The sequence below is a fragment of the Corvus brachyrhynchos genome, unplaced genomic scaffold (genome assembly GCF_000691975.1).
Source record: "Corvus brachyrhynchos isolate BGI_N302 unplaced genomic scaffold, ASM69197v1 scaffold116, whole genome shotgun sequence".
NCBI lineage: Eukaryota > Metazoa > Chordata > Aves > Passeriformes > Corvidae > Corvus > Corvus brachyrhynchos.
Genome location: NW_008240221.1, coordinates 899,897 through 916,409, shown reverse-complemented (window position 1 = coordinate 916,409; position 16,513 = coordinate 899,897). Strand labels below are relative to the sequence as shown.

At 37.7% G+C, this 16,513-nt stretch overlaps 1 protein-coding gene across 17 annotated transcripts in view; it reads left to right on the top strand.

Annotated features, from left to right (window-relative positions):
* MYT1L (myelin transcription factor 1 like) overlaps positions 1-16,513 on the top strand; it is a 320,395-nt gene that overhangs the window by 301,948 nt on the left and 1,934 nt on the right. For 11 of the 17 annotated variants that reach the window (XM_017745019.1, XM_017745023.1, XM_017745020.1 and 8 more), the window contains 4 exons: positions 8,699-8,790; positions 10,602-10,711; positions 15,187-15,330; positions 15,651-16,513. The exon at positions 15,651-16,513 is cut by the window's right edge and continues 1,934 nt beyond it. In XM_017745019.1, the coding sequence (XP_017600508.1) occupies positions 8,699-8,790; positions 10,602-10,711; positions 15,187-15,330; positions 15,651-15,791 (487 nt within the window). In that variant the 3' untranslated portion in view covers positions 15,792-16,513. The remainder of the gene's footprint in view (positions 1-8,698; positions 8,791-10,601; positions 10,712-15,186; positions 15,331-15,650) is intronic. The other 6 variants (XM_017745030.1, XM_017745028.1, XM_017745029.1 and 3 more) reach the window with 1 other exon arrangement.

The window sequence follows — 16,513 nt, the reverse complement described above, 5'->3', positions numbered from 1 at the left end:
AGCAGGAGAACATCATACATCATTAAGAGTATAGAAGAACTAACCAAATTCACTGCATTTAACAGCAGCTACAACTGACAATGATAAGCATCATCATGATGACATAATTAAAAGATGACAGACATGGAAGTGCATTGACATTTCCAAGAAGACAAAGAAAGAAATGTGGCAATTAAATGTAATAATAGTATACATAAAGAAAAAAAAATTAAAATAAAATCTTTGTGGTGGGTCCTACAGTACACAGGATTTTTTTACTTAGTAATTTTGTGTTGACCCATAAGCTTAAAGGAAAAGGGTCCTCCTAAACCATATTTCAACACCTTTCTCTTCCCATCCTCCTTCTCTCCTACTTTAGTGTTCTGGTCCTTTTCTCTTTTCTGTCCCTGTGGCTCCTGTTCAGTCTTCTTACTTCTGAGCTTCTCAGTCTCCAGCATTTGAGGTAGTTGGTCCACTGGCAGAACAGGACTGGCAGTCTCAGGCATTGCTTCCAGCAAGCATTCTTCTGCTCCAGGCCCTGCAGCCCTGAACAGGACTGGTGGCAGGGAAGTCTCCCAGTTCTCATATGCACAAAGTACATGGAGGGTCTGGCACTAAACACTAATTCACATCCACTTAGTATGTCCAAGGGACAGTCTGTCAGAGGCTTATAGCTCTGCCAAATCTACTTTCGTTTTTATGAGAATAGCAGAATGCATCTCTAAACTCAGAGCAACACCCCATGAAATGTCATTTCTTGCTCCAATTCATGGACAGTTAGAGTTATTCACTGAATTATTTGGACTTTTTTGTTCCCCTCAGTAGGTACAAAACAATGTATATGGACAAAACAGTGGTATAGAAGTATATTGTGAGAAATAGAAATATTTTTCCAATGACATTTGGAAAAAAAAATTAGCCTGGCCAGACAGTTACTATTGAAGATTTCAGTCAGATCAGTTAAAATCTGGCAAAAGTTAGAAGTGACTAAATGCAGAGCCTGGTTGTTGAAAGAGTCAGGCCCTTTGACTCTAGGTAGTTCTGCCAGCTCTTTTCATTACAAGCTGGAAGAAGGACGGAATAGTATTTTAATCAGATGTACTATCTGTTAAACTGGAAGGCTCTTAAGAGTAAGCTAATCCAAAGGGACTTAAGAGGTTTACTTACCTTGGGAAAGTCACAGAGAAAATAATAAGGAATCCATATTAGAAAAAGCAGACTGCACAATATAAACAAGAAAACTAATTTTGCTGAGCAGACCTGACAAATTGCAGCAGACAGCAATTGTACAGGTGCTTGCAATGTGACACCTCCTAGATTTCAGGCACTTAGCAGAAGCTGTCTGGTTATAAGTCTGCTTGTCCTCATTCCAGACATAGCCCATAAAAAGCAGGGAATACATGATGACTTTTTAGATTTCAGGAGGCATGAATTTTCCTCTTGAAGTACTTTTTCTCTTTGCTGTCTGTACAAGTGTTTAGAGAAATTGTGCTTCATTTTAAGTGCCAGAGTGAGCTGGACTTGGTCACTAAATAGATCACTTGAAATTTTGAGCTGCCGAAGAGCACTAATCAGAGGTGTGTAGCTAAACATACACCTTAGCTATTTATATACAGGAAGTCTCAACCTTTCTCCTTCACAATACATGCCCTATTCAACAGCCCAGTATATACTGGTCTTCAGGTCATCTGTCCTGTTGTGGGCAGTCACCAGACAGGAGAGGCTGATAAGCTTTGCAGAAGCCAGCCCCCAGCTCCTGGGGCACTCAGTTGTTTGCCATTAAGTGTACGGCTCAGTGCTGGGGTCATCTGTAAGTCATGTAATGTGCTGCAGTGGGTACTCACTCACCAAAGAATAAACAAGAGATTTTTGAGCAATTGTTGCATGTTGGGCAAGAGCCAAACCTCCTTCCCTCTTCAGGGATGATACAGATCAAAGCTCGTTAACACATGTGAGAAGCCCACCCACAAAGCTGTTTTGCTGACTAAGCAGCTTCAGTTAACTAAATATGATGTAAATTTGCCAAGGGACTACTGTGCCCAGCTGAAGGGCAACTTTGGCAGTGCTCTTACAGTCCCAGCATTTCAAGATTCATTAATCCCTTTTCTGGTGTATATTTATGCCCCAGGGGGCTTCCTTTCAAATTGAGTCTGCTCTCAGGGCCTTTTCTCTCAGCTTTGCCATGTTAACAATTCTGCATAATTTCTATTTTTTTTTCTTGCCTGATGCATGCTTTATTCTTTTGTTATGAGGGATAGGCATAATTAAGCTATAACGCTGTCTTACCTTTTAAATCTCCAATAAAAAACCCCAAAAACCTTATCTTCTTCTGGGTGGCCATTCACTCTATCTCATTGTCCTGACTGACCAGATTTTAATGCTAATTCAACCCTCCCCCCCTAAAATAAGAACATAGTTCTTTCCAGAAAGTCATTCTGAAACAATGATCAGATATCATTAAAATAATTTTGGAAAGCTTGCATTTTGTTTTAATCATAATGGCTATATTTTTTTTATGACCATTTGGGTAGCGGTTTAATTTTTCTTACTGCTGAAGCCAATGCAAAGATCTATTTAAACAGAATAAAATATCAGCTACTTTCCTCAGCAACTTCGGAAAGCAATTTGAATTCAGAGCTGTCACTTTCCACATTACATCGAACTTTTAGTATTTGTAGTATTAGTATTTAGTATCTAGTATTAGATTTCCCTCCTGATTCAAAATTGAAGTTTTTCACCCCAAGCATTCAGGTGTGAGTTGTAAATGCACCCTAAAAACCCACAAAAAACCCCAACCAGCCAACCAACCAACCAAACAAAAGGCTTTAGCCAGGAAACAAGACCTATAAAGGGCCGCATTAATAAAAATCATTCTTTTCCAGTGAAGAATTCTGAAACTGAGCTGAACAGATGATTTTTTTTCCGACACCCGACACCATACAAAGACAGTTGGGGTTGTGTGGTCAGTAGGGAGAAGAGATTCCTCTATGAGTCACGTCAATCTCCATGCAAACAAAACTACCTTGTTTGCAAAACCTCTCTCCTGGATTCCCTTTGCTTCACATCTCAGTAAAAACCTGGGGAAAAGCCAATCACCCTTGAATGTAAATAAAACTGAGTGCTGGTTTAGGGAGGGTTCCTTTTATCTACGCTGGAGCTGTGCATAGAGTATTTAATCCTTTAAGGTGTGTAGCAGAATTTACTCATGGGAATAAGGAAATCGCTAAAGCTGATACCCTTCAACATAGGAAAAAAGGAATAGTTCATGGATTTAATATTAAACCAAGGAATGGGCTACTTTGATCACTGAGTTTGATCTCTTAACTTGAACTTCAAACATTAGCAAATAGTTGAGGAGCTTAGTCGTAAAAGTAAGGTTTCAGCCATTAACAAAATAAAACAGTCATTCTCACTGTGATCTGTATTTCCCTGAATTTCAAAAGAATTTACATCTGGGGCTTGTTTTGAATGTATCTCTAGTTAAAAGAGGTCCCTTGAAAGTGACTTGTTCTTTCCTCTAGTCTATAGACAATGCTATTTTTAATAAACAGGAGAAGTGTTTCATTTTCTTTTTGAAAAATCGCTGTGGTAGTGAATCTATAAACATCTTGCAGGGTTTATGAAGTTTGTCCTTAGAATGCTTTTTGGGTACTACAGGTTGAGGCTCTGGTTTCTTTACACCCTGTTTCTTTCTTTGTAAACTTCAACAACTTTCTTTGTAAACTTGTCAACTTCAACTTTGACATACCAAATATAAAAGTTGTGTTTTATTTGACCTTTATCTACTCCTTTCCCATATCCCTACTTCTCTGTTTGGAAAGTGTTTTCTTCACTTGACAAGCCAAGTGCAATTTCTTCAGCTTCAAGAGGGACTAAACTGCATCTGTGTGCTGAGGAAAAAAATGTATTTAACACACAGCTGGAACCCAGATAACTAAAATCGGTCACCCAGACAATTGCTCCATTTGGTCAATGATCTTCCACTCTGGTGGCCTCTGTTGTTTACATCCCTGAAGACAATGCAATTACATTCTTGAAGCAGTTCAGGATTTTAGCCCACATTTATTTATTTTTTAATTTCTCAGTAAATGTGCACTGAACACTACCTAAATACCCCTTTAAAACTTTTTTTCACCACTAATTTTCATTTTATTTTTGAACACATTTCACCCCCTTTTCAAATCCACTGAATATATGGCAAGGCACTGGTTGCATTAAGATAACCACAGTGCTAAACCAGAAAGAAAATTCATTCTTCACGTTATGTTCAATTCTAATAGATACAATCACCATATAGTCTTTATAGTATTTTGTTAAGTTATGGCAGAGGGTGATTTTCTAGGATGAATTGCCAGACCATACTTTTCTTTCTCAAATTAGAGGTTAAGCCCAACAGTAGAAATTAATCAAGAGCAAAGACACATTGCATCCCAACAAAATAAGGTGCTGATGGTCATCTGGTTGTTGATACAAGAGAGACTCACAGCTCTTGGTGGATCAGAAACTCAGAGGGACCCAGGAGCCGGGTGCTGGTGCTTCTCACAGTCCCACCAAAATGCTGTACCTTCAAGCCCTGTGGCATCCAGAGTCTGACAGAGATAATGCATGGCTTGGCACGTTTATACTGAATTTATTACAGCAGTACCCCAGCAATGTTGTTAGAAAGTCTAACTCATTTTTATTATGGAAAGAGTACTCAACTATGTTTATATTTTCTTATAATTTCCATGTGTATGAGAATAATGGCAAGAGCAAGTGAGATAATTGTGATTAATTTTACTAGTTCTTTGCTGGAATGATTAAGCTGCAGAATTATGTAAAAGTCAGTGTAAAGTTTGAAAACCTATGACAAACATCAACTGTAAAGGCTTCAAACTTAAGCATAGAGTATCTTGAGTTGGAAGGCACCCACAAGGATCATCTAAGTCCAGCCCCAAGAATCACTCCATGTGCCTGAAGAATATTGTCCAAATACTTCTTGAGCTCTGTCAGGCTTGGTGCTGTGACAACTTCCCTGGGGAGCCTGTTCCAGTGCCCAACCTCCCTCTGGGTGAAGAACCTTTTCCTAATATTCAACCTAAACCTCCCCTGACACAGCTTCATACCATACTTAATGTGAGGATAAGTATTATCCTTAACAAAACTACTACCTAGATGTTTCTCGTGGTCTTTTTTTCATTTTTGAGATACTTAAAGCATATGTTGCATAACTCTTAAAGCACTGAAATACCTTTCAGTTGTATTCTTTTGTTTGCCAGTCACAGGAAAAAAAAAAAATCGTATCTACTATTTTCTGTCTCCTTTTGGCTTCTGTCTCCTTCTACCCCCCAGTCTTCTAGAAATCTCAGGCAGCTCTGTCTCACTGGGATTTCAATTCAAGCTTTTTGGTTAACTTTACACCTCTATGAGGTTCAGCCTCTGTACAATAGTCCACTTTTGGTGCATATATCCTGACTTCTTTTGGTTGTTCTCAAATCAGACAAAGAGCAGTTGCTTTCAGTAGTAGTAAACATAATCAATAAGATAAAATGGAAGAGGTTGAATGTCCTTGCAGAGTAGAAGCTTATTCTAAAAGTCCTAATTTACTTTTTTAGTTACTTAAAACAGTTTTAGGTAACTTAATTAAGAACAGAGCAAAGCAAAAAGGATGCACATTGCTATATTTGACTAACTCATTTTTGAAGAATTTAGACACGTTAAACAAACTGTAGCAAAATTCAATACTCTAATTTAGGTTACTAACTTGGTATCTGCTTCACTGAAAGTGCCTGGCTCAGGAAAGTGAGATAATCTGCTTACAATATGATATACAAATAACGAAGAGACAGATTTGCCAGAAAAGACCTGCATAGGAAGTCAATGGCGTGCTCTGGCTTTGGCATCTTCCTCTGTGGTGAGCAGGATACCTTTGGGAGTTTTGAACTCTTTCTTGAATTGCATAAAGCCACTGGAAAATTTGGGACCATCTTTTCATTCATAGCCTCTTAAGGACGAACACGTAACAAGCTAAAAGTAATCATAGAGGTGTATGATGCACGTTAAAGCCATGCATGTAAGGATTGGGGAAGCAAAAAGAAGAAGCTTGTGGCTTAGGCATGCAGATGCATTTCAAGAAACCCATTTTGGTCAAAGCCCTCCTTTGTCTGTGCATATTGTATTAAATCACCAGCGGGTTAGAACAAAACTAATCTGGCTACAGAATGTGGAAGCCTTCTGCATCCTCACTTGTATGCCCAAAAAATAAGCCCTTTGCCTTTCCCCTCACTAACTCACGGTTCATCTGGGTGCCTCCAGAAGAAGGTAGATAATCCATGCAGAAGGACTCTCCAACAGTTCTAGCAGCAAGGATGGAGCACAGCACCCAGATCTTTGTGGTCCGGTTTAGGCAGAAGGCATCTGGTGCCCAGGTGCCTGAACTGCAGCCGAGCTATAGGTGCTCCCTACATGCCTACCCTGGCACTCGATCTCTCTCCAATGGCAATGGGCCACAGGAGTTGCTGTTTGCCAGCTAGAATGTGACCACTCCATTTTGTGGAATAGGAAAGCTTAGTATTGTACATATGGAACTTTGTACCTGGGGCCTCAGGGTGAGAGCGCACCTTGGAGCACCCTGGGCATACCAGTGGAGAGGCAACCTTCCAGACAAGCTGAAAAGATATCTACAGGTTTAGGCAGTCCTGAAAACTTGGTGTATAGAACCATGGCCCGGGAACAAGATCAGGTCCTTGGCACCAAAATTTGGATTTAGGCACGCTGAGTCTCACAGTAGATTTCTAATACTTCTGAACAAAATTTTTTTTGTTTGATTGTTTTTGTGTGCTCTCAGGTGTGCTGTTCTAGCATCCAGATTTCTTGTTGGTCTGTTTGAATGCTGTACTTTTAGGCTGTTTGAAGGCTGATTTTACTTTGAGGGATTCCCTATGCTGTCATCAGTCAAGACTTTTAGAGAGGAAAAGGCTACAGAGCAAGATGAGAATAAACTAATGCAGTTGTTGTAATGCCCAGTGATGCTAACTTGTTCTAAAAAAGAGTGAGGACAAAATATGAGACAATTCATTAAATCAACAGAAAGATTACAAAAATGAAGTCAGTTAAATGATGCAGAAACTTTGTATATACTGTTATCTCATTTCTTTCTCTGTGCCAACATTTTTTCCCAAGATGCCAAATCCTCTCCTCCTTAATCGTCTTTAAGGCTCCCTTTGACACTTCAAGAGGACAGTTGTTTACAGTCACACACTGAATCCATAGCAGACCTTGGAACAGTAATTTGGCGTCCTACCAACTAAGCTACAGCCAAAAGCTACTAGGTCATGCTATTTCTTGATACTACTAGTATTGCTTTATTATACATCTTCTTAGTCACAAAGCTGTAGAAAATGTTGAGCACAGATTCTTTTGCTGAGAAAATAAATTTTTTTATATATTTTTCTAAGAGCAATACTTTTTTGTATTACTGCACTTGGTAGCAGGCTTTTCAGAGAAACATTTTAAATAATCAAACACTATATGTAAATTAGAGGACTTTATTTAGAAGAAAGTTGTCTCTTTACTTAAGGAATTGCTTTTAATCAAATACACTGCTTTCCTCCATATTACAGAGTGATTATTTGAGTATTAGATTTGAATCTGATTTGCACAATTAAAAATTGTAAATAAAAGTCTTCCTTTGCATCTGGAGAGGAAATATAAATGTGCCTGTATGCAATGAGAACTACGTGATGTTACTCAGTTTCCATGGCTATGAAAACTGAAATGTTGAGACAACAGGAAATTGTTTAGCAAGCTTCCAAATTCCCTTCACTAAAGCTAGGGCTTCCTTAGAATAAGATTATAGTTTTCCATCATTAAATTAGATTTAATACATATTTTCTCTTATCTGTGGTAGTGCAACTACATTAAAGATATGATTCTGGAAAAAGGAGGTAGTTTGGTGTGTACCATTATTTGTTAAATAGTGAGCACTGTCTGATCATTACTTTTATTTTTTACAATAAAGCCTGCTAAGACTGCATTTGCTGTCAAACTGTTTTGTACAATGTAATTAAAAAGCTTAATATTTTTGCAACATGAGAGAGGAGATAACTGAATGTACATCCATAAATGTAACAAATATGTATTATAAGGCATATATATCCCCTGTCAAGACAAGGTCATTTTTATTGGAATGACTTTCCTTGGGCTCCAAAAAAACAGCCAACACATAGTTACTGCCATTTTAAGAAAAAATTTAGAAAACAGCAATTTAGTCAGCTCCATAGGTGATATTCACAATATCACAAAGAAAAGCACAGTTTATGAGAGCTAGTCATTTGGATGTGAGAGGTTGCTCATGTCCTCTCATCATTCAGTTCCATGTTTGAACATTTCAATCAAAAAAGGGTGGAAGTTCAAAGCAGGGACATGTAAATTCAAGTGGAAATATTAACACAAAAACTGCTTTTAAAATAAAACGTTTTATTAAAAGTATTTTGTCTTTAAAAAATTGGACTGTATATCTGACTTTTATATTAGCTGGCTATGCAAAAAGAATTTGGAAGAAAAAACACAACAATGAAATCACTACTGGTAAGTCCTTTTCTTTTTCAGACTAGTGCACTCTTTCAATGCTAGGCAGTGAAGATAAACTATGTCTCTGATACTGTTTTTATTACAGTTTTGGATTACAGATTTCTTTTCGATGACCTGTCAAAATTAACAGGCTCCTTACTGTTCACAGTTTATCAGGATGCCCCAGAGCTACTTCAGCAATGAAGAAAGCAAAGCTGTCTGGAGAACAAATGCTAACAATAAAGCAGCGGGCCAGTAATGGTAAATTTTTAATCATTACCTCCTTAAATACTAATTCTCTGTAAACTAAAGTTACTGTTACTCTCCTGCCTTTTCTCCTACATGTATAAATCCACTCTGTATAAATTGGGAATTCACTGTCAGTAGAAGTGAAACCAGGCTTTATGCTCTGGAAACCTGAGCCAGGAGTAGAGCAGTCAGACTGAGTTATGTCTATATAAATCTAAAATATTTCAAAGTAGAATATACCATTATAATTTGCTGGTTCACATTTCATTCATCAAAGGTCAGTAGTTAGCCTTATATTGTTGCAGGATTCAGAAGAGAAAAAGGGTTTATTTCCGGAATGCCAATTCCTCCTGAGTTCCCCTGAATTCATTTGGACCTATGGCTCTGTAACCTCTGGCGGATGGAGATGGCTTTGTGCCATTTCAGCTCCAGTAATCGTAATTCTTCCTGGGAACCTTGAGTTGCAGGGAAGATGATGAAAGTACCTTGGATGAAAGTCAGGATAGTACCCTGGTAGTTGAAGTGCAGTGAAAGCAAAACGTAGGTGCTTTAGTTCAAGTAAAGAATACGCAAAAGATTTGTCTGGGAGGTGCCCAAGTCCCGAATTTGCTTGGAAAACTATGTAGTCACTTAGTCAGTGACAGTGCATGCCTTCTTAACTGCTGGTGTTAACTGCATTTAGAGCCACAGAGCATCTGAATGCAGTGCAAGAGGCACCTCTGCCCACACGGCCAGCACAGCTGGAGAACGCAGTGGCTGTCTTTGTTCAAGAGCTTGTAACCAGGGAGTGCAAGATCTGGGTGTTACTTTCTCTACAACCTGGGTAGTATTGAAAACTGTATCTGCCGTGCCCAGGAAGAATGCCTTATGGAGTAATATGTGGATATTTTGGCTACTTGGACGCATGGCCTGCCTAAGCAACCCAGTCCACTGATGGGGTGACTACATCAGTGGACAAGGAAAGGGATAGGAAGTCACTTACCTGAACTTCTGTAAAGACATAGCCATGGTCTCCCACAGCGTCCTTCTCTCTAAACTGGAGAGAGATGCATTTGATGAGTGGAGTGTTAGGTGAATAAGGAATTGGTTGGATTGTCACATCCAGTGGTCAATGGCTCAGTGTCCCTATGGACATCACTGACAAGTGGTGTCCCTCAGAAGTCCATATTGGTACCAGTGTAATTAATATCATCATTAATGACATGGATGAAGGGATCAAGTGGACCCTCAGCAAATTTGCAGATGACACCAAGCTGAGTGGTGCAGTGACAGACCTGAAGGACAGGATGCCATCCAGAGGGACCTGGACAAGCTCGAGAAGTGGCCCATGGGAATCTTGTGATGTTTAACAAGACTGGGGCAAGGTGCTGCACCTGGGTCAGGGCAACCCCCGGTATCAACACAAGTTACAGGTCATTTTGATAATGCTGTGATATGAAGAGATTAGCATGTTAAGGTTTTTTACTTTCCTTCAGAAGATCTGTAAGTGGACATACTCTTTAAATAAATTATGTATGACAGTGGAGTGAAATTTGTTGCTGCAGGTGCATTTCTTGTAATATAGAGTTAAATGAGTGTATATAAAGTTAAAGATCCTTTTGATCCTCTAGGCATTTTCAACACTTTCACTGGAGAATGACTGCAATGTAAGAAGGAAAAGTAGTGGAAAATACTTCTTTTTAACTTCAGAATAAAAGTTTGAAGAATGCTTCCTTTTTCTTTCTTGCTTGAAATAAATTTATTTTCAAATATGGAAATATTTAATTCACTGAGCTCTGATTTAAACCTAAATTATTTTGACACTTTATTTTTATGTCACACAGGTATAGAAAATGATGAAGAAATTAAACAGTTAGATGAAGAAATCAAAGAACTAAATGAATCCAACTCCCAGATGGAAGCTGATATGATTAAACTCAGAACTCAGGTAACAGTTTTATGAAGCCCTAAATTCAAGATGCTTTTTCTATATGACTGATTAAAAGAAATATAGGAAATGTATTGTTCCCTTTTATGTTTCTTATATATTATGATATCTATCCATAATTTGCTATTTATAAATCTGAAAACAGTGTTCATTATGCACTTTCCACATCAGTTCCCAACAGTAAAAAAACCAAAAAGAACTCAGCAAAATACATTCTTTAAAATAATGGCAAAGCATGACGTGCCATGGTCAGCTTGGTATTTCCCCTTGATAAGGCTATGCCTTTCTAATAGCAGTTAAAATATTGTGTGGCAACATGGTCATTAACATAAGTTACAAGGTGAAGGAGCCCAGATGAACAACATGGCTTTTGCCATGTCTTGAAGAGGAAATTCAGATAGAGGAATGAACACCTGTTACACTTCATCATGTGATACCCTAAGTGCAGCCCTTGGCAGCAGCAGTGGTCCCAGAGATCCAGCTTAATTCTTTTTTCATTCCACATAAATTTGTTGGGGGGAAAAAAAAGCAGAAAACCTAACATTAGACTATTATCTAAAATTCCATTATTCAGCAGTCCTAACACTGGATGGAAAAAGCAAAAGAAGAAAATCAATTGAATTTCCCTAGAATTTTTCAGTGTCCTGCATAGACTCTGGTGCTTGTGTGTTCACATTATTTGAGCGTGGACACCAACAGTGAAATTCATCACAGTCCCCATGTGTCAGTCTTCAGTCCCAGGATCACAGTCATCCAAATGATCTCAATGGAAACAGAGTAAACCATTCATTCCTTGTTACTTCTTTGTCTGCTGCTTGTGGAGATGGGCACCATGTCTATTCTCCTTCTCCTCTTGTATACTCGTAAATGCAAGGCAGGATCTGCCTCTTCAACTTGGTTTTTATTTGACTTCAAATCAAGCCAAATTGATACTTAAACCTCACTGTTACTTTATGCCTGCATTCAGAGTATTGTTGTCATTATTTAGCCTTCATAGGATTTGATTCACAGTTTACACAGTTTCCTAATGTGACCAAATATAACCATAGGGTAATGAGGACAAAATCTGCAAGAACATACAGCAAGAATAATAATGAATGGCAGGAAAATTGCATATATTTATTCTTGAGAAATTTGGTCATAAGTTTTGGATCTGGCTGCTTCCAATTGCTTTGTTTTCTTCTGCTTAATACACTGTAGATGCTATTCACATACAGACTGATTTAGCTGAGTTTTAAAAAAATGTGAAGCCATTTGGCTGTTACAGGTACATTGGTAAATGCTCCAGTTGTCAATAATTTACTGCACTTTCAATTTTATATTTGGCCAGATGAATTGAAAAATAAAGCCATGATAACACTATCACAGGCATAAACATGTATTGAGTTTCAGATTTATCTAGGAATTTCACATCAAGCTTTGATCTGAAATGAGTACAGAAGCCATATTTTAGTGGTCTCAGTTCCAGCTTTCATACTTCAAACCAGTGCCATTGCATATTCTTAGAAATCAGATTAGGCACTTTGTGGAACCATTGCATGTTCTTGGTAAAGGAAAGCTCAGCTGATAATTTTACCGTCAAGTTAAAAGGATACTTTTCACACTTCAGTGCAGCAGATTTTAAAAAAGGGTAGAGTGACTGGCAGTGACACATACTGTTATTAAAATGATCAATGGGATTTTAAAAAGTAGAGGTACAAGAGACCATGAAAACATTATTTTGTCCACCAGTCATCTCTACCTCCTAAGATCTTCCTAAGACAATCCTGATAGGTGCTTGTCTAACCTGTTCTTTACCTCCTATACTCGAAATTCCACAATCTCTGGGTAATCTGGTCTAATACTTACCTGCTCTTACCCAACCAGATACTAAGGCCTTGCAGAGAATCCCAACTAAGTTAAACTTCAGTAAAAATTCAGACGCCTTAGTTTTAAATTCATACACTCTCCTGAAGAAAAGCAATTTACATTTACAACACATAGAGAGTTACATCACAGTCATTATCAAACTATTTAAAGGATCAAAGTCAACAGTCCCCTTTATCTGCAACAGTAAAATTATATTGGACATAACAAAGTGTTTGCTGATAAACCTTTTGAAATTCATTGTGCAACTCAGATTTCAGTAAGATTTGACAGATGGGGAATGTGCAGTGGGAAAATAGTGGAAGTTATGTGAACACCAGAAGTAGCAACAGTCTTGTTTGATACAGATTTGCAACCCATATGATTATAAGTGCCAGTGAAGGTTTTTCATGTGACAGGAACAGGAAATTCTTCCATGTAGAACTTTACTATTTAATAAAGTGAAATGTCAAGCCTTTTTTTTCGTTGGAGCATTTATAAGACTCTCCTTTACTCAGCTGCCTTTTTGCTTAAGACTTTGGAGAAAGTATTTTCAATCTAAGATCTTCTAGTAAATTTGTTCAAATTTAATGTGCAAATATGAGAGGAGCAGAAACATAAAGGGCAGAGGGGAAGAAAAAATCTGCAAATAGTTGTGCATCTCATTCAAACAACACATTATCCTATTTTCAGAATACATACAAGTAAACATTTCTTAGTTTTAGGGTAAAATGTGTTCAGCCTTTAAGCAAACAAATACAACAACTGAATATGCCAGCTTTCTTAAGATACTTACAGATGAATACTAAGTGAAGTGGTGAGATATGCTGATCAGCTGCCACTGTATTTGTAGATACTCAGCATCTCATGAAAAAAGCAAAAAAGATCTATTCAAGTTGCAGTGCTCAGCTAGATTGAAAATCTGTAGAATGTCAGCTCCTGATGAAGTTAGTGTGAGGTGGCTGCAGTATGCCATACTGAACTGAGCTTTCATTGGCATCAGACTCCTCACTCTGGTCTGTAATACAAAAAAAAAAAAATTTTAGGGTAGAATTTGGAGCATGACTTGACTGTAACAAGCACCTATGAAAGATGTTTTGCATTTGGATACAGCCTTTCCCCCCAATATAAAAAAGCTGAAAGCAAAATAAGACAAGAGGATGTGTGTCCAGGTTCAAAGCTGAAGAAATTATTTTCCCTAGTATTATTTTTTGTGGAAATAGCTCAGAATTAATTAATTGTGACAAAACCAAATCCCTACAATACTGGCAACTTGGATTAACTGCACGTGTAGTCAAAGCAAGAGATACTTAGAGACTGTTCATGTAGACACATCACTTTTCAAAGTTACTTCTGTCAACTGATGGCCTGCATTTCAATAAGCAGACGGAAACTTTAGGTCCAGACAAAACCTTGGTACCTCTAACTACCTGACTGTGCTACCAATTTCCAAAAATTTACACATCCATGGTCAAGTTAATATGCACTTAAGAACCTATAACCTTCTGCCTGTTACTACTGCACAAACCTCTGACCTTCCCATCAGCATTTTAATTGTATCAATTCTTCCCATAGCTCACTCTCTAGGCCAGTGTAGGAATGGATAAACCTCATTTTGAGAATTCAAAACCTTGTGTTCTTTGGCATTTTTTCCACTTCACTGGCTTCTTTTTTCTTTTCAATGTATATTTTAACCTACATACCCACACAGAGCATACTGTACACTCCTGTAATAGATGTTAACAGTTACCACCCCATGTGGAAAGTAAGGACAGGGCTAGAGAGGAAAGTGCAGACAGATGTGAGTGAGCTCTGCATGTGCTCTTGATGAGCTGGGCATAAGCCAGTGCTCATCTGAAATCCTTGTAGCTCCATTAGCACAATGCTGTCCAAACTCGGGGAAGCTGCCTCTCAGCAATGCTTTTAGCTCAAGCAGGGCACCATGCAAGGTCAGAGTTAATGTGTTTGGTCACCTGGTAATACAGGCAGACCACAGTCTCAGTTGTTTTCACCTGTACATACCACAGGGCTATGTGCAAATATTCTTCAGTTTCTTCAGTTTTACAAGTCATTTTATGTATTGGAAAACTTTCTGAATTTGTACATACATTGCAATAACATGCAGTTGTTCAGCTTTCAAAAGCAGCCCTTTGAATTTGCACAGAGTCAAATTATACTTACAAAGAGCTAAACACTGGCAGCAAGGAGATGTGCATGCTTAATTAGCAAGATATATGTGTAGCTGAAAATATAAGAAAAGGATGACTTACTGCAGAGTGCCCCTAAGATTAGCTTCTAGGAGTTTAACTGCATGGGTGAACTTGTAGAACTAAGGTCCTTCTTAATGCCTTTTGACTGTACAAGAAAGGCTCTAAAGGAGTGGAATCAAATCCAAATTCATTCACTCACTATTACCAGTATTGAAAAGACAAGCTGTTAAAGTTATACAACATACAGTGGGAATAAAAAAGCCTTAGCAACGATAAGAACTGCAGACTCAAGCAAAACCTTTTTAAGCGTGAATGAATAGACCTTTTCTCCTTTCCCTGGTGGTTCTGTTCTCTCTCCCTTCAAAGAGTGCATGCTTTGTACCAATTTGCCTTATATTACATTGTACAAAAATTTGTCCATTTTAGATTACCACCATGGAGAGCAACCTGAAGACGATAGAAGAGGAGAACAAAGTAATTGAACAGCAAAATGAGTCTCTTCTTCATGAATTGGCCAATTTAAGCCAGTCTTTAATTCATAGTCTAGCTAATATCCAGCTGCCACATATGGTAAGTGATTGAGAGCACAAGTTAAGGAATTTGGCGATCTTCAGTTCACCTCATACAATAGATACCTTTTTTTATGTTTATGTTTCATCAACCAGTTGGATATTTGTGGTAACAGCACTGAAACCATAGAGATACATTTAACTGCTAACAGACATGGAGGGCCTGTTCCAGTGTATCCTGTAAAATTAAGTAAGAGCTAAATAGGCATTTTAAATATTATAAAAATGGTGGCAATATGCCTTGCTAATATGTTATGCTTAAATGAATATACAATTAAGAAAATAAAAGTTGTATATGAACTACTATTTAATATCTCGTAGGAACCAATCAATGAACAAAATTTTGATGCTTACGTGACCACTTTGACGGACATGTATACAAATCAAGATCGTTATCAGAGTCCAGAAAATAAAGCCCTACTGGAAAATATAAAGCAGGCTGTGAGAGGAATTCAGGTCTGAACAGCTGCTATAGTGATGAAAATCTTGCTTAAAAAAAGGATGCCTCTTGTTTTTTGCTGCTGTAATTTACCAGAAAGTGTTATATATTTATTTCTGTTTGAAACAGTGTTATGCTTACAAGACTTCATAATGATTTTATGTCTTGCTTTAAAGATAGTAACTGCAGAATAGTTTTTTGAATACATTCACATTTTGTACGTTTTCATATAAGCTGACATAGTGTGATATGCCATGTAATGTTTATAGCTGCTAATGTATGCACATTTTTGGGGTATATATATTTCTGAAGAGGTAAGCTGATCAAAATAAATAGAGTGTAAATTCTTTTTAATGCTTTAGTGATTAAATGTTTTAGTATTTTGAACTGAAATGGACAAAAAAAAAACAGCTTTGAATGACAATGTTGCAGTCTGCAGCCACTTTTTAAACACTATCATTTTGCCTCATGTTGGAGGATTTTATGGGATTTAAGAAATACATTTTGTGTGCATATTGTTTCATAGCAAGAATTGGTTGCAAAAATGCTTTATTTTTGAACAATGCTTGAAAATATTATGTGACTTTTGTTTTTGAAGGATGGTGTGTGGTGGGGGCAATAAAATGAGGTTTTTTGAATTCCAAGAAAATGGCATGGATTAGATGTAAGTTACAAAATGGGTAATTTATTGTAAGACAACATCAAGCCATGGAAACTTGACAGAAGATTCAAAGCAGCTTAAACA